Source organism: Cherax quadricarinatus, chromosome 2, assembly GCF_038502225.1.
Source record: "Cherax quadricarinatus isolate ZL_2023a chromosome 2, ASM3850222v1, whole genome shotgun sequence".
NCBI classification, from domain to species: domain Eukaryota; kingdom Metazoa; phylum Arthropoda; class Malacostraca; order Decapoda; family Parastacidae; genus Cherax; species Cherax quadricarinatus.
This window is the reverse complement of record NC_091293.1, coordinates 80,730,025-80,753,855: the sequence shown is the minus strand read 5'-3', so window position 1 is coordinate 80,753,855 and position 23,831 is coordinate 80,730,025. Positions and strand designations below refer to the sequence as shown.

Genomic DNA, 23,831 nt, shown 5'->3' with positions numbered 1-23,831 from the left:
TACTAAATAAATAAATATGTGTTTAGAAGGGGAATCCCCTTCCATTAAGACTTGAGGTGTCAAGTCCTTTTCCAGGGTTACTTCCCTTCTTCTTTTAATGCCACTAGGACCAGCTTTAGAGTCACTGGAGGTCTGTACCTCTCGTTCCTTTATGACTTTCCTAAAGTGGTTCACAACATTGTCAGTGTAATAGTCACCAGCACAGCTTGCAACAGCTGTCTGAGGGTGATTTTCATCCATTAAGTTTTGCACTTTAAGCCACACTGCACAGATTTCCTTAATCTTTGAAGTAGGCAACTTCTTCAATTTCTCTCTCCCCTCCTCTGAAGCAGTTTCCTCAGGTGTGGCTTCATGCTGATGAAGATGATCTAGCAGCTCATCAGTGGTTAGTTCTTCATTGTCCTCCTCCACCAACTCTTCCACATCCTCCCCACTAACCTCCAACCCCAAGGACATTCCCAATGCCACATTGGATTCCTCAACTGGCATAGGATTCCCAGGGTTAGCCTCAAACCCTTCAAAATCCCTTTGGTCTACACATTGTGGCCACAGTTTCTCCCAAGCAGAGTTCAAGGTCCTCTTAGTCACTCCCTCCCAAGCCTTACCTATAAGGTTTACACAATTGAGGATATTAAAGTGCTCTCTCCAAAACTCTCTTAGAGTCAATCGAGTTTCTGAGGTCACTACAAAGCACCTTTCAAACAGAGCTTTTGTGTACAGTTTTTTGAAGTTTGCAATAACCTGCTGGTCCATGGGCTGCAGGAGAGGAGTGGTATTAGGAGGCAAAAACTTGACCTTAATGAAGCTCATGTCCCCACAAAGTCACTCTGCCAAGTCTGTAGGATGACCAGGGGCATTGTCTAACACCAGGAGGCACTCAAGGTCTAATTTCTTTTCAGTTAGGTAATTTTTCACATTGGGGGCAAATGCTTGGTGTAACCAGTCATAGAAAAAGTCCCTAGTGACCCATGCCTTACTGTTTTCCCTCCACAGCACACACAAATTAGCCTTGAGGACATTCTTTTGCCTGAACACTCTGGGAGTTTCAGAGTGATACACTAATAAAGGCTTCACTTTGCAATCACCACTAGCATTGGCACACATGAGAAGAGTAAGCCTGTCTTTCATAGGCTAATGTCCTGGGAGTGCCTTTTCCTCCTGAGTAATGTAGGTCCTGCTTGGCATTTTCTTCCAAAACAGGCCTGTTTCGTCACAATTAAACACTTGTTCAGGTTTCAGTCCTTCACTGCCTATGTACTCCTTGAATTCCTGCACATATTTTTCAGCTGCTTTGTGGTCCGAACTGGCAGCCTCACCATGCCTTATCACACTATGTATGCCACTATGCTTCTTAAATCTCTCAAACCAACCTTTGCTGGCCTTAAATTCACTCACATCATCACTAGATGCAGGCATTTTTTTAATTAAATCCTGATGCAACTTCCTAGCCTTTTCACTTATGATCGCTTGAGAGATGCTATCTCCTGCTATCTGTTTTTCGTTTATCCACACCAATAAGAGTCTCTCAACATCTTCTATCACTTGCGATCTCTGTTTCAAAAACACAGTTGAACCTTTGGCAAGAACAGCTTCCTTGATTGCAGTTTTCTTGGACACAATAGTAGCGATGGTTGATTGGGATTTACTATACAACCTGGCCAGCTCGGAGACATGTACTCCACTTTCATACTTAGCAATGATCTCTTTCTTCATCTATAGTAATTCTCACCCTTATTCCTGTAGGGTTGTCACTAGAGAAGCTTTCTCGGGGCCCATGGTCACTTATTTTGCAGATGAAATCACCAAAAACGCTGTAATAATACGAAATGTTCCGATTGTATGCTTGGATGTTACCACGGAGGCTGGCTGGTAAACAATGCCACCAGCGGAACGTGTGAGGCTGGCTCAAGCCGCACATTAGACGCGTCTCGGACGAATAGCGTTGAGCGAGTTTTTTAGCAGTATGCGAGGCAAAATTTTAGCGATAAAATGTATCGGTATGCGGATTTAACGTTATGTGATGCCAACGGTATGTGGGGGTCCACTGTACTGTCCTTGAGTACGGCAACAAGATTTTCAATCTTCAAGCCTGCTTCAATCTAATTTTTCTCCCTTTACTGTAAACCACCTTCCATTCTTCACTGTAACATTTTTCCACTTAGTTACTATTAAATTTCAAGTCAGATGCTACAAGAAAGGTCGAGTCCAGAAACTGAGTTGTAGAGTAACTGAAGTGTATGTAAACTGATTTGTTGAATGGGCAGTAGGGTGCTGAAAATGAGGTAGTGAGGGAAGGACAGGTTATTTACCTATATCTCCCCTGTCATCTGAGCCAACCTTCCTCTTAGCACTTAATTTACAGTTCATAAGAGTGTGCCTGTTTTTCTATGCAACAAGATAAAGTTAGCACAAAAAGTGTTTTTTTAATATGCACAAATGGTGCAATCTTTATATAAATACATGAATATACAAAGAAGCATTCTTAAATTATATTCCAGAAATAATGTAGCTGTATAACCAATCAGTTAACATAAATACAAGATAAACACATCAACACTATTAAGGCAACCCACCATCTGCAGGTACCTTAGTAAAAAATCAGTATGTCTTTAATGGTTTATTTTTATATAATCTTCATATTAAAAAATTATACAAAAAAGCCGTTTCAATGAAATTTTATGATGTTACAACAATACTGAATATTCTGCCTAATTTATATTTTTGCAACATACTGTACATATTCATGCAAACACATGTATCTTTAAATAATGCAAATGTTCAAATACTGTATATACAAAGTTGACAGATGGCATTCAGCTCAAATTCACAGGTATAAAAGAAGACAGTATTACAAGTTAATAATTAAAAAAAAGTACAGTACACGTTAAAAAAATACAGTACATTATAAATTATATACGGCATCCCTATTCAGTACATTTACAATGCAACCAGTCCCAACTACTGACTACCTTTTTCTTAATAATTACAGGTACTTGTAGGCTATTTTGTCTGCTTGACTCTGTGCACCAATGGATTTTAAGAGGTCACACACTTCCTTCAGAGCTGGAGAGTGAGCAGCAGGGTCAAGTTTTTCAGCAAGCTTCACTAAGAAGTCTTCAAGACGTCCAAGGAAAGCATGAGTTTCCTCACTTTTCACCCAGGCACGAGGCAGTGCATTAATTACCTGTAATGTACATAACTGGCTTGTATTATTGTATAAAAACCCCAATGATCTAATAACACAATTCTTTATGCTTAACTAATGAAACTGTAACTTTCAAGCAGGCCTGTCTTGCTGGTAAGCAATCACATTTCTCTAATGAGCCACTAAAGAAAAATAAACATAACACTTTTTAATAACTAGCAAACAACTAAGTCTTTGGTCAGTAAATTCTGTACCCAATACAGTATACAAATACACTAAGCTACTATGACATTGACATTTACTGAAATTTTAACAATGCTTTTGAGAGCATTTTCATAACTGTTTGATCTGGGAAATGCCAAGCAAAGGAGGAAGAGAAGTATAGATATTACAGTGGATGAGAGAATTTCTTTTTGAAGGTCAAATGTGAACAATGACACAAGCTAAAATATCCTCATGGGGTAATATCACCAGACTGAAAGAATAGAATGTATACAAATACTTGTGCAGATGATGCAAAGATCCTATGAAAGGTTAAAAAAAAAAAGACTCGTGCAGAAAAACCTGGATAGATTAATCAAGTGGTATGATCAATGAATTATGGAATTTAATGTGGATAAGTACTAAGTAATAAAAACAGGTGAAAGTGAAAAGAGGCTATACAAAGAATACAGATTACATAATAAATACTTAAGGCATCATACAAAGAGAGGGACCAAGTGGTCATCACTAGAAAATCCCACAAAAGAAATACCAGTAGCGAGATACTCCACTGCACCAAAAGCCAACAGTCTTTAGAGATACAGATATGATATAGAAAAACTAAAAAAGCTGTTCACAATATACATTCAACCAAAACTGAAGTATTTAGCAGTGGTATGGAGTCCGTCTTTGAAAAACATAACGACAAGTTAAAACATAATAATCATTAGCAAGGAGAACAAGAGGCCATAGCTACAAACCAAGAAAGAGGAGGTGCTGAAAGAATACTATGAAGTTATTCTTCACAAAAGTGGTGGAATAATAGAATGACTTACAAGAGGTAATAAGAACTACCGCTACTAGAAGTTTAAAAAAACTGTACACATGACAAACTAATATCGAAGACAGAACCTCAAGAGCGTAGCTCTGATCCTGTAGCTGCAAATAGGGAATTACATACTTCCTAGAACACACAAATCTGAGCATGTACGTGGAAGAGTGCACAGATCTATGTACACATGTTGAAGAGCAGATAAGTATTGGCGTTTACATCCCAGATCATATACAGTCCAACACAGAGGTACACTATATTTAAATAGTGTATATAGGGGTCGTCCTCGAAAGGGTTGGAAAGAGGGGGTAAAGGAGGTTTTGTGGGCGAGGGGCTTGGACTTCCAGCAAGCGTGCATGAGCGTGTTAGATAGGAGTGAATGGAGACGAATGATACTTGGGACCTGACGATCTGTTGGAGTGTGAGCAGGGTAATATTTAGTGAAGGGATTCAGGGAAACCGGTTATTTTCAAATAGTCGGACTTGAGTCCTGGAAATGGGAAGTACAATGCCTGCACTTTAAAGGAGGGGTTTGGGATATTGGCAGTTTGGAGGGATATGTTGTGTATCTTTATACGTATATGCTTCTAAACTGTTGTATTCTGAGCACCTCTGCAAAAGCACTGATAATGTGTGAGTGTGGTGAAAGTGTTGAATGATGATGAAAGTATTTTCTTTTTGGGGATTTTCTTTCTTTTTTTTGGGTCACCCTGCCTCGGTGGGAGACGGCCGACTTGTTGAAAAAAAAAAAAAAAGTATATAGGTCTGGAGCCAATGTATCATGCTTTTCTCATTCATTGTGAAAGGAAAATACAGCTTCAGTTACATTTAACACTTGAGGTATTAAACTGAACTAAAAATATTATTTTCAGCAAATTCAGATATATGGTTGCACGATCAACATGGTACAGTAAACTTTCTGAATAATGGTACCCCTGGAGATTAAAGGTGCTGTTATTTCAATTTATCCCTTGTTTATTAAGTTTTTTTGACTATTTAATATCATATAATGTTGATGATACAATGTTTTATCCTGTCATTAGCACACTTCTATTTACACCATGTTCTAGTTTCTTTCTCATATGTATCAAGTTTGTCACTAGGTTTTAAGGGTGTTTGTTTTTTCTTCACTTCATTTGTAGGTTAACTCATTCAATTAATTACATACAAATACAACAAAGGTAAAGTGGCACTGTATACTGTAGCATGCTAACAGTACAGAGTTCATTTTTCAAAGTGGCAGATGTAAACAAATACTATTCATGTGTTACCAAGTTCTGCCACTGCACAACAGAGCACTCTATAAATGGTGCTGGTTTCAATGTGCCATTAGCTCATGTGTGCTGCTATTTTGACAGATTACTGTGTTTGTGAAATAGTTTGTTTATTTAAAAAAAACACCCCCAAACACACACCCCCAAAGCTGCTGTACAGCCACATCAGAAGGAAAACAACAGTCAAGGACCAGGTAATCAGGCTGAGGAAGGAAGGAGGGGAAGTCACAAATAATGACCGCAAAGTATGTGAGGAGCTCAAGATGAGATTCAAAGAAGTGTTCACAGAGGAGACAGAAGGGCCTCCAGAAAGGCAGAGAGGTGCAGTACACCAAGTGTTGGACGCAATACATACAACCGAGGAAGAAGTGAAGAGGCTGTTAAGCGAGCTAGATACCTCAAAGGCGATGGGGCCGGATAACATCTCTCTATGGGTCCTGAGAGAGGGAGCAGAGGCACTTTGTGTACCACTAACAACTATCTTCAACACATCTATCGAAACAAGGCGACTACCAGAAGTATGGAAGACAGCAAATGTGGTCCCAGTTTTTAAAAAAGGAGACAGACACAAAGCACTAAACTACATACCAGTGTCACTGACGTGTATAGTATGAGGGGCTTTTGACACGTACACCCAACTACTATAATACCTTGTACAACTATGTATCATATCCTAATAAACTATTATTATTATTATTATTATGCAAGGTCATGGAGAAGATTATCAGGAGAAAAGTGGTGGAGCACCTAGAAACAAATGAGCTTATCAACGACAGCCAACATGGTTCCAGGAATGGGAAATCCTGCATCACAAACCTACTGGAGTTCTATGACACGGTGACAGCAGTAAGACAAGAGAGAGAGGGGTGGGTAAACTGCATTTTCTTGGACTGTACGAAGGCATTTGACACAGTCTCACACAAGAGATTAGTGCAAAAGCTGGAGGACCAGACAGGGATAACAGGGAAGGCACTACAACGGATGAGAGAATACCTGTCAGGAAGACAACAGCAAGTCATGGTACGTGGCGAGGTGTCAGAGTGGGCACCTGTAACGAGTGGGGTGCCACAGGTGTCAGTCCTAGGACCGGTGCTGTTTCTGGTATTTGTGAACGACATGACAGAAGGAATAGACTCTGAAGCGTCTGTGTTTGCAGATAATGTGAAGTTGATGAGAAAAATTCAATAGAACGAGGACCAGGCAAAACTACAGAGGGACCTGGACAGGCTGTAGACCCTGGTCCAGCAACTGGCTCCTGGAGTTCAACCCCACCAAGTGCAAAGTCATGGAGATTGGGGAAGGGCAAAGAAGACCACAGACAGAGTGCAGTCTAGGGGGCCAGAGCCTACAAACCTCACTCTGGGAAAAGGGTCTTGGGGTGAATATAACACCAGGCACATCTCCCGAGGTGCACATCAACCAAGTAACTGCTGCAGCATGTGGGCGCCTGGCAAACCTAAGAACAGCCTTCCGACATCTTCCGACATAGGGAGTCATTCAGGACCCTGTACACTGTGTACGTTAGGCCCATGTTGGAGTATTCAGTGCCAGTTTGGAACCCTCACTTTCCAAGCATGTAAGGAAACTAGAGAAAGTGCAAAGGTTTGCAACAAGACTAGTCCCAGAGCTAAGGGGTATGTCCTATGAGGAGAGGTTAAGGGAAATCGACTTGACGCTACTGGAAGACAGGAGAGATGGGGGGGATATAACGACATATAAAATACTGAGAGGAATCGACAAGGTGGACAGAGACAGGATGTTCCAGAGATGAGACACGGCAACAAGGGGACACAGTTGGAAATTGAAGACTCAGATGAACCACAGGGATGTTAGGAAGTATTTCTTCCGTCACAGAGTTGTCAGGAAGTGGAATAGTCTGGGAAGTGATGTAGTGGAGGCAGGATCCATACATAGCTTTAAGAAGAGGTATGATAAAGTTCATGGAGCAGGAAGAGTGACCTAGAAGTGGCCAGTGAAGAGGCGGGGCCAGGAGCTGTGACTCGACTCCTGCAACCACAACTAGGTGAGTACACACACTGATTTTATTTTATTACAGAATCACATGAAACAAGACTATAAGCGAGTGAGTTACAGATAGTCAAGGATTCTTTCAAATACCACCTGAAATCACAGGTAAATAAAAAAGTAATAAATATCCACACTCAAGTCTTTTTTTTTTTTATTAATACATCTGCCGAGTCCCACCAATGCAGGGTGGCCCGAAAAAAAACTTTCATCATCATTCACTCCATCACTTTCTTGCCAGAGGGGTGCTTTACACTACAGTTTATAAAACTGCAACATTAACACCCCTCCTTCAGAGTGCAGACACTGTACTTCCCATCTCCAGGACTCAAGTCCAGCCTGCCGGTTTCCCTGAATCCCTTCACAAATGTTACTTTGCTCACACTCCAACAGCATGTCAAGTATTAAAAACGATTTGTCTCCACTCATTCCTATCAAATACACTCACGCATGCTTGCTGGAAGCCCAAGCCCCTCGCACACAAAACCTCCTTTACCCCCTCCCTCCAACCTTTCCTAGGCTGACCCCTACCCCGCCTTCCCTCCACTACAGATTTATACACTCTTGAAGTCATTCTATTTTGTTCCATTCTCTCTCCATATCCGAACCACTTCAACAACCCTTCCTCAGCCCTCTGGACAACAGTTTTGGCAATCTCGCACCTCCTCCTAACTTCCAAACTACGAATTCTCTGCATTATATTCACACCACACATTGCCCTCAGACATGACATCTCCACTGCCTCCAGCCTTCTCCTCGCTGCAACATTCATCACCCATGCTTCACACCCATACAAGAATGTTGGTAAAACTATACTCTCATACATATGCCTCTTTGCTTCCAAGGACAAAGTTCTTTGTCTCCACAGACTCCTAAGTGCACCGCTCACCCTTTTCCCCTCATCAATTCTATGATTCACCTCATCTTTCATAGACCCATCTGATGACATGTCCACTCCCATATATCTGAATACATTCACTTCCTCCATACTCTCTCCATCCAATCTGATATCCAATCTATCATCACCTAATCTTTTTATCCCCATAACTTTACTCTTTCCTATATTCACTTTTAATTTTCTTCTTTGACATACCCTACCAAATTCATCCACCAACCTCTGCAACTTTTCTTCAGAATCTCTCAAGAGCAGTGTCATCAGCAAAAAGCAACTGTGACAACTCCCACTCTATGTTTGATTATTTATCTTTTAAATCCACACCTCTTGCCAAGACCCTCACATTCACTTCTCTTACAACCACATCTATAAGTATATTGAACAACCACGGTGACATCACACATCCTTGTCTAAAGCCTACTTTTACTGGGAAATAATCTCCCTCTTTCCTACATACTCTAACCTGAGCCTCACTATCCTCGTAAAAACTCTTCACTGCTTTCAGTAACCTACCTCCTAAACCATACACCTGCAACATCTGCCACATTGTCCCCCTATCCACCCTGTCATACACTTTTTCCAAATCCATAAATGCCACAAAAACCTCTTTACCCTTATCTAAATACTGTTCACCTATGTTTCACTGTAAACACTTAGTCTACACACCCACTACCTTTCCTAAAGCCTCCTTGTTCATCTGCTATCCTACTCTCTGTCTTCCTCTTAATTCTTTCAATAATAACTCTACCATACACTGTACCAGGTATACTCAACAGACTTATCCCCCTATAATTTTTGCACTCTCTTTTGTCCCCTTTGCCTTTATACAAAGGAACTATGCATGCTCTCTGCCAATCCCTAGGTACCTCACCCTCTTCCATACATTTATTAAATAATAGCACCAACCACTCCAAAATTATATCCCCACCTGCTTTTAACATTTCTATCTTTATCCCATCAATCCCAGCTGCCTTACCCCCTCTCATTTTACCCACTGCCTCACGAACTTCCCCCACACTCACAACTGGCTCTTCCTCACTCCTAGAAGATGTTATTCCGCCTTGCCCTATACATGAAATCACAGCTTCCCTATCTACATCAACGTTTAACAATTCCTCAAAATATTCCCTCCATCTTCCCGATACCTCTAACTCTCCATTTAATAACTCCCTTCTCCTATTTTTAACTGACACATCCTTTTGTTCCCTAGGCTTCCTCAACTTGTTAATCTCACTCCAAAACTTTTTCTTATTTTCAACAAAATTTGTTGATAACATCTCACCTACTCATTTGCTCTCTTTGCACATTGCTGAACACTCTAACACTACATTTTTAAACCTACCCCATACATCTTCGACTCCATTGCCTATACTCTCACTAGCCCATCTATCCTCCAATAGTTGGTTATATCTTACCCTAACTCCTTCCTCATTTATTTTATAAACCTTCACCTCTCTCTCACTTGTGTCTTCTATTTTCTTTGTATCCCATCTACCTTTTACTCTCCCTGTAGCTACAACTTAAAAGTGATCTGATATATCTGTAGCCCCTCTATAAACATGTACATCCTGAAATCTACTCAACAATCTTTTATCTACCAATACGTAGTCCAACAAACTACTGCCATTGCACCCTACATCATATCTTGTATACTTATTTATCTTCTTTTTCTTAAAATATGTATTACCTATAACTAAACGTCTTTCTATACAAAGTTCAATCAAAGGGCTCCCATTATCATTTACATCTGGCACCCCAAACTTACCTACCACACCCTCTCTAAATGTTTCTCCTATAGCATTTAGGTCCCCTACCACAATTAATCTCTCACTTGATTCAAAGGTTCTTATACAAACATCTCCCTTTCTCTCTTCTACACTCCTCTCTTCTCCTGGTGCATACATGCTTATCATGACTCACTTTTTCATCCAACCCTTATTTTAGTCCACCTAATCCTTGAATTTACACATTTATATTCCCTCTTCTCCTTCCATAACTGATCCTTCAATATTATTGCTACCCCTTCCTTAGCTCTAACTCTCTCAGATACTTCTGACTTAGTCCCATTTATTTCTCCCCACCAAAACTCCCCTACCCAAATCTCCCCTACCCCCTTTAGCTTTGTTTCGCTTAGGGCCAGAGCATCCAACTTCTTTTCAGCAATCATCTCTTTCTTGTCATCCACACTACATCCACGCCCATTCAAGCATCCCAGTTTTATAAAGCTTTTCTTCTCTTTTTCTAGTAAATGTTTACATGAGAAGGGGTTACTAGCCCATTGCTCCTGGCATTTTAGTCGCCTCATACGACACACATGGCTTATGGGGGAAAGATTCTTTTCGACTTCCCCATGGATAATACAGGAAATAAAGAAAAAGAGCTATTTTGAAAAAAAAAGAAAAACCTAGATGTGTGTATGCACATATATGAATGTGTATGCCTGTGTAGTGTGACCTAAGTGGAAAAAGAAGCAGCAAGATATACCTGTTATCCAGCGTGTTTATGAGACAGAAAAAGACACCAGCAATCCTACCATCATGTAAAACAGTTGCTGTCTACCAACCTACTATTTATACTGCATTTTCTTTCAATGTCAAAAACATTTTATTTAAACATTACATACACTTACTGCATGAGGTAAATATTGATTACCATACCAAATTTTATTTGAGGTAACAAGCTTTGGTACCCATTAGAAACTCTTCTTAATGTTAAATTGGCTCTTAATGTGCCAATACAAAACTTACTAAGAATACTACATGACTACCACCTTAATTCACCTGTGTACACGTTTAATGCAGGAACCTTATTTAACAGTATAGCATATATATTTTTTTTTTAGCTTCAATAATATTACAATTTTTTTTCTTTCATAATTATATGATGTCCTAGGTAGTAGGTTGGTAGACAGCAACCGCCCAGGGAGGTACTACCGTCCTGCCAAGTGAGTGTAAAACGTACGCCTGTAATTGTTTTACACGATGGTAGGATTGCTGGTGTTTTTTTTTCTGTCTCATAAACATGCAAGGTTTCAGGTACGTCTTGCTACTTCTGCTTACACTTAGGTCACACTACACATACATGTACAAGCATATGTATACACACCCCTCTGGGTTTTCTTCTATTTTCTTACTAGCTCTTGTTCTTGTTTATTTCCTCTTATCTCCATGGGGAAGTGGAACAGAATTCTTCCTCCATAAGCTATGCGTGTTGTAAGAGGCGACTAAAATGCCAGGAGCAAGGGGCTAGTAACCCCTTCTCCTGTATATATTACTAAATATGAAGGGAGACACTTTTGTTTTTCCTTTTGGGCCACCCCGCCTCGGTGGGATACGGCTGGTGTGTTGAAAGAAAGAAAGAAAGAATTATATGATGTCTTCTCTCCTGTTCTCTATTCCTTCTTGGAAGTATTATGCCTTGCCTTGTGTCACAGTGAAGGTTCACTCTCCTTTTACTCTTCATGGATAACTGTAGATATTGTCCATAAAATGTTTTTAAAGTTACCTCAAGCAACTTTAACATTACTACAAGATTTGAAAATAAAGTGCAATACTCACATTTCTACATTTGTCAAGTGCATCGGAGGGATTGATTTCAGCAGCTAAATTGAGTGCCGGCAACAGGTACAAATTCAGGAGGGAACGAACAGCTAAATCATGAATGACAGAATCACTCAAGACTTTGTGCCACATTAACGTAGAACTTAAAAGCTTCCAGGCTACCCAAAACTGCCGCTGGAAGAATAAGCTTACTCCTGAATTCTTGTTTTCATATACACTGCAGGGAGAAAAGAAATGATAGGTTCAGTGACACGATGATAAACTTCTATATATAAAATAAAGATAAGCCAAAGCCAAGGCTAGCAACCCAAACTCCAAGTTTGCACACAGTGTACTTTCAAGGTAATTTGATAGCTTTATTAAGTACCCTAAACCCATACTGTGGCAGTAGTGAAAGGTTTGTAGTACAAATTCATATTTAGGCCTCGTACGTAATGCAAAACTTTTACACTGTTTTTATATATTATGTAGAATTTAATCTAGGATAACCAAATTAAGCTAAGTTTGTAACTTATTCATAGTGTACAAATGTTAATACACAGTCTTTCAGTCAATTTAATTCTCCTATTATTTTATTAACACACATTATGAAACCTCAAGCTGGTTGTGCATATGACAAGGGATGCTGCCATTTGTCAACAAGCTTAAAATGTGAAACTAAAACCTTAAAAATATAATTAATAGAATTTACGCAAAAATATCTGGACATTATAAATAAATTCAATTTAAAAGGTATCACATAGCAAACGGTAAGTATGTTATGCTAGGTATTCTCCCTGATCTGGGACAGTTGGTAATGAGTAGCCATGCACTAGCCTAGCAGTTGCTAGACAGTACCTAGTAAGTGGTTAGCCAACTGACTGAGAAGTGTGCCTGAGGAGTTGCCCTTCAGTTGCTATGGTGTGTGATTATGTGGTTGAAACAGAGCATGAGTCAAGGATAGTACAGTAAACTCTACATGTGAAGGGTCTCTGATTGGAGCTGCACCCCTCAATCCTTCACCTTCCAGTGGCTCTTCACTCACTATTCACCACCACATTTATGTTCCTTGACCTATCAGTTCAAAGTCCCAAACTGTCACAGTTTTCCCTTTCATTTCAGAGCTTTTTAAGCAGGGAATTTACTATTAGGATGATTAGGATTAGCATTACATGGTATGTCATTAACAAATATAACTAAAATGTTTGAGTTTACATTGTTCAGTATGTGGATATATTAACTAATTCCCTGATATCCTGATAGTATAAAATCTTAGGATTATCTTGATACTTATTAAATACAGTCCACTTGCATTACTTGTTTATGTTAATAACAGCTTGGGTATATAGGAAAAAAGATGTAATTATTCCTTGGTCCTGTATAGAACATGACTGTAGTGGGCAGTTGAGGGAGAAAGGACCTGCTATCTTTGTAAGGGGACCTGTTAAGTAAGTGCTGATTCACATTTATGATAATTATTAACATGCCTCTTTTATTCAAAGTCCTTCTCATTCAACGCTTCACTTATTTAATACCAGCTACCTCTACAATTCAGTTTGTATTGTGATCTAATTAAGAGATAAATTTTTAAGTTCCTACAACTATTTTGCATGTTGGAAGTGGAATAATTTTATAGTCTTGTTTGCTAGTGTCTAGACACCTGGGGGGACTGGGGAAACAGTTCATAATGTTTACTGGTGGCAATGATGAGTAACACGTGCACCATACTTGCCAGCACCTCCACACTGTGCCACCATCAAAGGAAGATACTGTACTCACATAAACATTATTGTTCTTATTAGATATATGTACAGTGGAACCTTGGTACTCGAACTTAATTAGTTCCAGAAGGCTATTCGAGTGATGATCTGTTCGAGTACCGAACGAATTTTTCCCTCAAGGAATAATGTAAATCAGATTAATCCATTTCAGACCCCATAAAATACACTTACAGCGATTTTGCGGTGTATTTTCGTATGCCATTTATGATTGTATTCTCGTTTTCTTGGTCTCATTTGATGGAATGAAAGATATATTACAGAAATAGAGATGATTTTGAATGATTTAGACTAAAAATACCTTGAAATTGAGCTCAAAGCAGCAGAAATGCTCAATTTTTGCTAAATGCTCACATCATGTGTCCAATACACGTCAACTGGTGGGTCTAATATGCTTTCACAAATGCGTTGATATTATTTATACCATTTTTTCAATAATGCAAAAGTCTGCATAACAGTAAATCTTTATTTTTTATGTGAATAAAAATCCAAAATGGAAATTATTATTATTATAATAAAAAAGAAGCGCTAAGCCACAAGGGCTATACAGCGCTGCAGGGTAGGGAAGGAAGCGAGGGTATTGGGCGGTAAAAGGGGGGAGGGATGATCAGTAGGTTACAGAAAACAGCGGGACAGGGGATAGTGCAGGGGTAGAGGGCAGCAAGAGATTGAGGTAGAAAGGGCTGAAGGTATCATCAGAGTTTGTGAAGTCAGTCAGTTGTTGTCAAAAAGTCAATGAGAGAGTCCAGATGAAAGGTGGGTCCATCAGCGAGAAGGGAAGGTAAAGAGAGAGCAGCGGAGCGAAGACGACGACAGAGGTAAATTCTGCGTGCTCGTTGATAAAGTGGGCAGTCCAACAGAATGTGGCTAACTGATAATGGAACCTGACAATTCTCACAGAGAGGAGCAGGGCGCCTCTCCATGAGATAGCCATGAGTAAGATGAGTATGGCCAATGCGAAGACGGGAGAGAGTAGTCTCCTAACCTCGACACTGGTGACAAGAAGACGGCCAGTAACCTATACTTGGTTTAATAGATTGAAGTTTGTTACCGAGCAGAGTAGACCAACATTGTTGCCAACGGGTGTGAAGGTGGGTAGCTATTGCAGCAAAATAGTCCGTAAATGGAACGCCTCTATATGAAACTGGTAGGTCATGTACTGCTGACCGTGCAGCAGTGTCTGCCTGTTCATTGCCCTGTATGTCAACATGACCAGAGACCCAACAAAAAACAATATCTTTATGCTTGGAAGAGATGCGGTGTAGCCAAAGTTGGATACGGAGGACTAAGGGGTGAGGTGTATCAAATTTCTGTATAGCCTGTAAAGCACTAAGGGAGTCTGAGACAACCACAAATGATGACACAGGTATAGATGCAATACGGATAAGTGCTGCAAGAATGGCATACAATTCAGCAGTAAAGATACTAGCTGAAGATAGTAAATGCCCTTGTACGACGTTGTCTGGAAACACTGCTGCGAATCCTATGCCGTCACAAGACTTACAGCCATCTGTGTACACTGCAATGTCATGAGAATGAGAGTGGAAGTGATCAAGAAAAAGAGAGCGGGAAGCTACCGTAGACAGTTGGGCTTTCGAGCAAGGGAGCGAGAAAGAACAGGCTCAAACAGCTGGAACTTCCCAGGGGGGGTAGGGAAAAGTGAGATGTTACATGAACATAGAAAGGTGGTAATTGAAGAGAAGACAAGAGCGAATGTAGGCGAAGGGAGAAGGGACGGAGCAAACAGGGGCGGCAAACAAATAAAGAATGTCTACTAATATCGGTGACCATTCTATAAATGGAAGGATTGCGGAGATCATGAGAGCGTACATAGTAGCAAAGGCAATGGGCATCACGGTGATCGAATAAGGATGGAATGTTCGCTTCTGCATAGAGGCTCTCAACAGCGGAAGAGCGAAAAGCACCAAGGCATAAACGTAATCCTTGGTGATGAATGGGGTTAAGGCTAGAGAGAGTAGCAGGAGAGGCCGCTGAATAGCTCTGGTCACCATAATCAAGCTTCGATAAAATGAGGGCGGAATGTAGGTGAAGGAGAGTTCGACGATCAGCTCCCCATGAAAGATGAGCAAGGGTTTTAAGAAGGTTCAGCCGGCTGTGACAAGTTGCCTTCAGAGAGGTAATGTGAGGTTTCCAGGATACCCTACGGTCAAAGAGGAGGCCTAGAAACCTGACTGTGTCACGTTCAGGGATACGGGAGCCATAGAGGTACAAAGGATGATCGGAGATGACAGAGCGTCTAGTGAAAGTAATTTGGCGAGTTTTGGTACTGGAAAATTTAAACCCATGTGTGGTGGCCCAATTGGAAACACGGTCGACCACATGTTGGAGAGAAACTGTAATGAGGTGACAGTCAGCGCCTGCACATGCAATAGCAAAGTCATCAACAGAGAGTGATGACCAAATATTGGATGGAAGACTAGAGGCCAATCATTTATAGCAAGGAGAAAAAGTGTTGTGCTCAGAACACATCCCTGGGGAACACCTTCAGCTTGGATAAAGTCCGGGGAGAGCACATTGTCATGCCCCTATTGTTAACCTTTCTTTAATATTACATTGCGGTTATTTCCTTTAATAGCTAAATTGGAAATGAACGTCCTTCTATTATTAAGGCTTATTCTTATTAACAATTATTATAATTATTTATGTAACATGGCAAGAGGCATGGAGTTAAAAGATAAAGAATCACACAAAGTGGGAGTTGTCACAGTTGCTCTTTGCTGATGACACTGTGCTCTTGAGAGATTCTGAAGAGAAGTTGCAGAGATTGGTGGATGATTTGGTAGGGTATGCAAAAGAACAAAATTAAAAGTGAATACAGGAAAGAGTAAGGTTATGAGGATAACAAAAAGATTAGGTGATGAAAGATTGGATATCAGATTGGAGGGAGAGAGTATGGAGGAGGTGAATGTATTCAGATATTTGGGAGTGGATGTGTCAGTGGATGGGTCTATGAAAGATGAGGTGAATCATAGAATTGATGAGGGGAAAAGGGCGAGTGGTGCACTTAGGAGTCTGTGGAGACAAAGAACTTTGTCCTTGGAGGCAAAGAGGGGAATGTATTGAGAGTATAGTTTTACCAACACTCCTATATGGGTGTGAAGCAGTGTTCGCATCGCTATTGGGCCATGCGGACGTGCTGCGCAGTAGCTCCTGATTGAGTTGGCTTTTGCGCAGTGTTGACGTGTACTTGGCTCTGTGAAGACCTGTTTGCGCGCTCTCTAGAATTGAAGCAAGATGCCCTCCATCGAGCAACTTTACCAACAGCTTAAGGAAGAATTGAGGTTGGCGAATATGGAAATTCGGCGACTGACCGAGGAAAACAAAAAGATTCGGAGTAGTCCTCCTGTTTTGAGTCCTCAGGTCAAGAAGGGAAACTGGTCAGTGGCTGGACAGCAGGGAAAGAAGTTGATGATCAAGAAGATGAATGGAAAGGTAGAAACGATGAAGAAGAAAGAGACTGCCGTGGAAACTGTTGTGGAAACATCCAATACATTCTCAGTGCTACCCGACGAATGTGAATCGATTACTGGGAACGTCACGATGAAAGACATTAAGGAAGGTAAGAATATTGTTGTTGTTGGGGATAGCCAAGTTAGGTATATGGATAGGGCGTTCTGCTTGAAGGACAGGAGTAGGAGACAGAGAGTTTGCTTTCCTGGGGCTGGGATGGAGGATATTGTTAGCCGTCTGGATGACATCATGAGAGGTAATGGGAGCAATCCTATTATCTGTCTCGGTGCTGGAGGCAACGATGTTGGCAGACGTAGGAGTGAGGACCTGATTAGCAGGTATAGGTCAGCAATAGAAATAATTAGAAGTAAGGGTGGGAACCCTCTCATATGTGGTATTTTGCCAAGGAGGGGAGTTGGAAATGAATGGTTGTCCAGGGCAATTGGTGTCAATTGCTGGCTGGACAAATACTGTAAGGAAAATGCGGTAACATTCATTGACAACTGGGACCTCTTCTATGGCAGAAATGACATGTATGCTAAGGATGGGGTTCACTTATCTAGGTGTGGGGTGGAAGCACTGGCAACTGCAGTGGAGGGAGCAGTTAGGACTTTAAACTAGGAATAGTTAGTGGTATGGGTTTTGGCAGGAAAACAGTGAAGTCCCAGTGTAGTAATATTACGAGTTCTAGGGGAACTAGTAATAATAAGAACGAGATAGATATTGAAAAGCCAGGGACCTTGGGTGATAAGGACAGTAATAGGTTTAGTAGAAAAATAGAAATGAGCAGGAAGGGGAAAGAGAAAGGAGAGTCTTTCAATGTTTATTATGCTAATTGCCGTAGTGCTAGGAATAAGATGGACGAGTTGAGATTAGTTGCTAGTGTAGGTAACATTGATGTATTTGCCTTAACTGAGACGTGGTTTAATTCAAAAAGTCGGGACATGCCTGCGGAATGTCATATTCAGGGTTTTAAATTGTTCCAAGAAGATAGAAGTATTGGGAGGGGGGGTGGGGTGGCATTGTATGTCCGAGATCGCTTGAACTGTTGCATAAAAATGGGTATTAAGTCTTAAGTAACACATACAGAGTCTGTTTGGATAGAATTTTCAGAGGGGCATGAAAAACTGATTTTAGGAGTGATATACCGTCCCCCAAACTTAGATAGGGACCAAGGGAAACTACTATGGGAGGAAATTGTTAAGGCCACAAGGCACGATAATGTAGTAATTCTAGGAGACTTTAACTTTAGTCATGTTGATTGGAATTTCTTGACTGGGATTTTAGAATCATACGACTTCTTAGAAGTATTTCAGGATTGTTTTTTGAAGCAGTTTGTGACAGAACCTACAAGGGGAAATAATCTGCTTGACTTAGTTATGGCAAACAATGAATCCCTTGTTAATAATTTAGAAATTTCAGAGGAACTGGGTGCTAGCGACCACAAATCAATTACATTTAGCATTGAATGGAAGTACGATAGTAGCGATAACTCAGTAACAGTCCCAGATTTTCGCTTAGCAGATTACGATGGGCTTAGAGAACACTTATCGTCTGTTGACTGGGGTAACGAAGAGAGCTATCAATATGACAGTTTTCTGAACACTATACATGCTGCTCAAGGAGCGTTTATCCCATATAAAGAAATTAGATCAAATAGAAATGACCCAAAATGGATGAATAATAGGCTCAAATATCTACTAGGGCAAAAGAAAGGAATTTATAGGCGTATCAAAAGAGGTGAGGGTCATCTTATGAATCAGTATATTGACATTAAGAGGGACATTAAAAAGGGGATAAGAAAAGCTAAAAGGGACTATGAAATTAAAGTTGCTAGGGATTCTAAAACTAACCCAAAAAGTTTTTTCCAGGTCTATAGAACAAAAGTTAGAGATAAGATAGGTCCCCTTAAAAATAACTATGGGCACCTTACTGACAAAGAGAATGAAGTGCTTGATTTTAAATAATTATTTTCTCTCAGTTTTTACACAGGAAGACACTAACAATATTCCAGTAATTAATTTTTACAGTGGGCCAGAAGAAAATAAATTATGTAACATCACAGTCACTAGTGAGATGGTTGTGAAGCAGATAGACAGACTGAAGCAAAATAAGTCGCCGGGTCCTGATGAGGTTTTTTCAAAGGTTCTTAAGGAATGCAAAATGGAACTCTGTGAACCATTAACTAATATTTTTAATTTATCTCTTCAAACCGGTGTAGAGTCTGATATGTGGAAGATGGCTAATGTAACTCCTATTTTTAAAACAGGGGACAAGTCGTTACCGTCAAATTACCGCCCAATAAGCCTGACCTCAATTGTAGGCAAATTACTAGAGTCAATTATAGCTGAGATTATAAGAAGCCATCTCGATAAGCATAGCTTGATTAATGATACTCAGCATGGATTCACAAGAGGCCGGTCTTGTCTAACTAATTTATTAACTTTCTTCAGTAAAGCTTTTGAGGCTGTTGACCACAATAAAGAATTTGATATTATTTACTTAGATTTTAGTAAGGCTTTTTGATAGAGTTCCGCACCATAGACTGTTAAAGAAAGTGGCAGCTCATGGCATTGGGGGAAAAGTGCTCTCGTGGATCGAGTCATGGCTCACTGACAGGAAGCAGAGAGTGTCCATAAATGGGGTTAAATCCGAGTGGGGATCTGTAACAAGTGGCGTTCCACAGGGATCAGTCTTGGGCCCGTTGTTGTTTATAATATATATCAATGATCTTGACGAGGGAATTACTAGTGATATGAGCAAATTCGCCGATGACACAAAGATAGGTAGGATAATTGATTCAAACGTAGATGTTATGGAACTTCAGGAGGATTTAAACAAACTCTATTCTTGGTCAGAAAAGTGGCAGATGCAGTTCAATGTAGATAAATGCAAGGTTCTGAAGCTTGGTAGTGCCCATAACCCTAGTACTTATAAGTTAAATGATGTAGAACTTAGCCATACAGATTGCGAAAAGGACTTGGGGGTTATGGTGAGCAGCAACCTTAAACCAAGACAGCAATGCCTAAGCGTACGTAATAAGGCAAATAGATTACTGGGATTTATATCAAGTAGTGTAAGCAACAGAAGTCCAGAGGTCATACTGCAGCTTTATACATCATTAGTAAGGCCTCACCTAGATTATGCAGCTCAGTTCTGGTCTCCGTATTACAAAATGGACATAAATTCGTTAGAAAACATTCAGCGTAGGATGACTAAATTAATACATAGCATTAGAAATCTTCCTTATGAAGAAAGATTGAAGACTTAAGTTACATTCACTTGTTAGACGAAGAATGAGGGGAGACCTGATCGAAGTGTATAAGTGGAAGATAGGTATTAATAAAGGGGATATTAATAAGGTCTTGAGGATGTCTCTCCAAGAGAGAACCCGCAGTAATGGATTTAAATTAGATAAGTTTAGATTTAGAAAGGACATAGGAAAGTATTGGTTTGGAAATAGGGTAGTTGATGAGTGGAACAGTCTACCTAGTTGGGTTATTGAGGCTGGGACTTTGGGTAGTTTCAAATCTAGGTTGGATAAGTACATGAGTGGGAGGGGTTGGATTTGAGTGGGACTTTCACATCAGAGCTTATTTCTTGGGTGGCATTGAAAATTGGGCAAATGTTTTGTTAGTGGGATGAATTGTAAAGGACCTGCCTAGTATGGGCCAGCAGGCCTCTTGCAGTGTTCCTCCTTTCTTATGTTATGTTCTTATGTGATGAATGTTGCAGCGAGGAGAAGGCTGGAGGCAGTGGAGATGTGATGTCTGAGGGCAATGTGTGGTGTGAATATAATGCAGAGAATTCATAGTTTGGAAGTTAGGAGGAGGTGCGGGATTATCAAAACTGTTGTCCAGAGGGCTGAGGAAGGGTTGTTGAGGTGGTTCGGACATGTAGAGAGAATGGAGCGAAACAGAATGACTTCAAGAGTGTATCAGTCTATAGTGGAAGGAAGGCGGGGTAGGGGTCGGCCTAGGAAAGGTTGGAGGGAGGGGGTAAAGGAGGTTTTGTGTGCGAAGGGCTTGGACTTCCAGCATGCATGCGTGAGAGTGTTTGATAGGAGTGAATGGAGACAAGTGGTTTTTAATACTTGACATGCTGTTGGAGTGTGAGCAAAGTAACATTTATGAAGGGGTTCAGGGAAACCGGCAGGCCGGACTTGAGTCCTGGAGATGGGAAGTACAGTGCCTGCACTCTGAAAGAGGGGTGTTAATGTTGCAGTTTAAAAACTGTAGTGAAAAGCACCCTTCTGGCAAGACAGTGATGGAGTGAATGATGGTGAAAGTTTTTCTTTTTCGGGCCACCCTGCCTTGGTGGGAATCGGCCAGTGTGATAATAAATAAAAAAAATATGGCCATGATAAGTTTAATTGAAGGTATAATAACATGCCTTCTGCCCAGTGTACTGGTGTATGGTTAATCTGTGGTGTTCAGTGGTTACCCCCCTTCCCCCCCCTTTTTGGTCAACTACTCTGAGTGTTGGTGAGTCACGTGACCCACCTGACCTGTATGTTCAAGGTTGAGGGATGAGCAGCGAGGAAGTAACAGCCAACGAGAACACTCCTGCTCATCTCTGGTAACTGGCTAAGGTTGATTATCCAGCCTGGACATATTCTGTTTTATTCTGACTGCTTCCAATTGGGAAATAAGACTTTATACACTAGAGTAATCTCTGTACATATATGTTATATCTAGGATCTCCTCCTAATCATGTGTTATAGAAGCCTTATATATTTTGGACAATATAGAACAAACAAGCATTCTTAACTTATATACGATAATTCATATACAGTGGTCCCTCAATAATCGTCCATAATCCGTTCCTGGAAGTGGGACTATTATCGAAATGGACGATTTTCGAATCAATTTTCCCCATAAGAAATAATGTAAATCCAATTAATTCGTTCCAGACACCCAGAAGTATCAACAAAAAATTTTTTTTTACCTAAAAGATAGATTTACATACACAAAAGAATGAACATTAAACATGACAGTTACCTTTACTGAAGGCTGTTGTTGATGAATGGAAGACAGGGAGGAGGAGAGAGGGAAGAGAGGTTATTTGTAAGGGGAATCCCCCTCCATAAGGACTCTAGGGCACTAATAAAATGTATAAATGAACATTGGTAATAGGGGTAGTTGATGAGTGGAACTGTCTGCCTACTAGGGTGATCGAAGCTAAAACACTGGGTAGTTTTAAATTTAGGTTGGATAAATACACGAGTGAGAGAGATTGGATTTGAGTCGGACTTGCACCTGAGCTTATTGCTTGGGTAGCATCTGTTCTGTTAGTGGGTTGGATTTGTGAAGGACCGGCCTAGTATGGGCCAGCAGGCCTGTTCCAGTGTTCCTACTTTCTTAAGTTCTTATTTAACATCACACTTACCAGTAGGGTGATCGAGGCTAGGACCTTAGGTAGCTTTCAAGAAGAGATTGGACAAATATACGAGTTGGAGGAGCTGAGTTTGATTTGTGTCATTGGGTACGGGAGTAAATTCTTGGGTAGCTTTGGGTGGAGGTCATTTTGATAAGGACCTGCCTTGTATGGGCCAGTAGACCTGCAGTGTTCTTCCATTGCTATGTTCTTATTGACTATTTGTTTGTGTGAGGGAGGGATGGCAAGTTTATTGTTGGAGAATATGACACTAATATCAACTCTATGGCTTATTTATCTATCACAATTCAACTAATATGACATAATAAACAATATTAATAACATAGAAACATGGAATATACTGTAGAATGAATAAAATAAGTCATTACGTATGTCACGAGAGGTGTTGTGTTGTGTTGTGTTGTTGTTGGGTATATAAGGGCCACTGAGTGTAAGCCGTCCATAATGGTGGTGAGGCGGCGGTGGTTTTTGTAGCCCTATATAACTCCAACAACATTGGAGGAGTTGGTAGAATCGCTGAATCACTAAAGAAGGAACCCTCTACCACCATCACTACAACCTTCTACCACTATTACAACTGTTACCACCATCACTACTACCTTCTACCACCAAAGAAAGCTTCTAGTGCCAGCCCTTTGGTAAAGAATGTGAGAAACATAATTTATGAAAAAGTTTGTAGAAAAATACGAAGATGGTGGTGGTAGAGTGGAAGCAGTTGTGATAGTGATTGATGAACATAAGAACATAAGTTGAAGATTGAGACACTTATGCAGCATATGGGAATCTTTATTCAGGAAACGTTTCACCACACAGTGGCTTCATCAGTCCAATACAAAGAGGAAGGCGTAAGGAGAGGAGGAGTGTGAGGTAATCAGTCCCTCAACCTGGAGTCGATGTGTTCAGTCCATTGATGGACTGAACACATTTGCAAGTCCCAAATGAGCGGATAGAGTTATCAGAGCTTATTTCTTGGGTAGCATTGAGGACTGGGTTGGGAAAATGTTTCGTTAGTGGGATGAATTGTAAAGGACCTGCCGAGCATGGGCCAACAGGCCTGCTGCAGTGATCCTCCTTTCTTATGTTCATCAACAACTGCTTCCACTCTACCACCACCATCTTTGTATTTTTCTACAAACTTTTTCGTAACTTATGTGTTTCTCACATTCTTTACCAAAGGGCTGGCACTAGAAGCTTTATTTGGAGCCATGGTAGCTTATTTAGCACTTGCAAGCACTGAAATCAATGGAATATTATGAAATATTTCATAGGAACAT

At 40.5% G+C, this 23,831-nt stretch overlaps 1 protein-coding gene across 1 annotated transcript in view; it reads right to left on the bottom strand.

The window, feature by feature from the left end:
- Positions 1–2,604: 2,604 nt before the first annotated feature.
- LOC128688410 (PAX3- and PAX7-binding protein 1) overlaps positions 2,605–23,831 on the bottom strand; it is a 198,569-nt gene continuing 177,342 nt past the window's right edge. Inside the window, exons 14-15 of the mRNA XM_053776269.2 lie at positions 11,930–12,149; positions 2,605–3,184 (exon numbers count right to left, since the gene is read on the bottom strand). Coding sequence (XP_053632244.1) covers positions 2,984–3,184; positions 11,930–12,149 — 421 coding nt within the window. The 3' untranslated portion in view covers positions 2,605–2,983. The remainder of the gene's footprint in view (positions 3,185–11,929; positions 12,150–23,831) is intronic.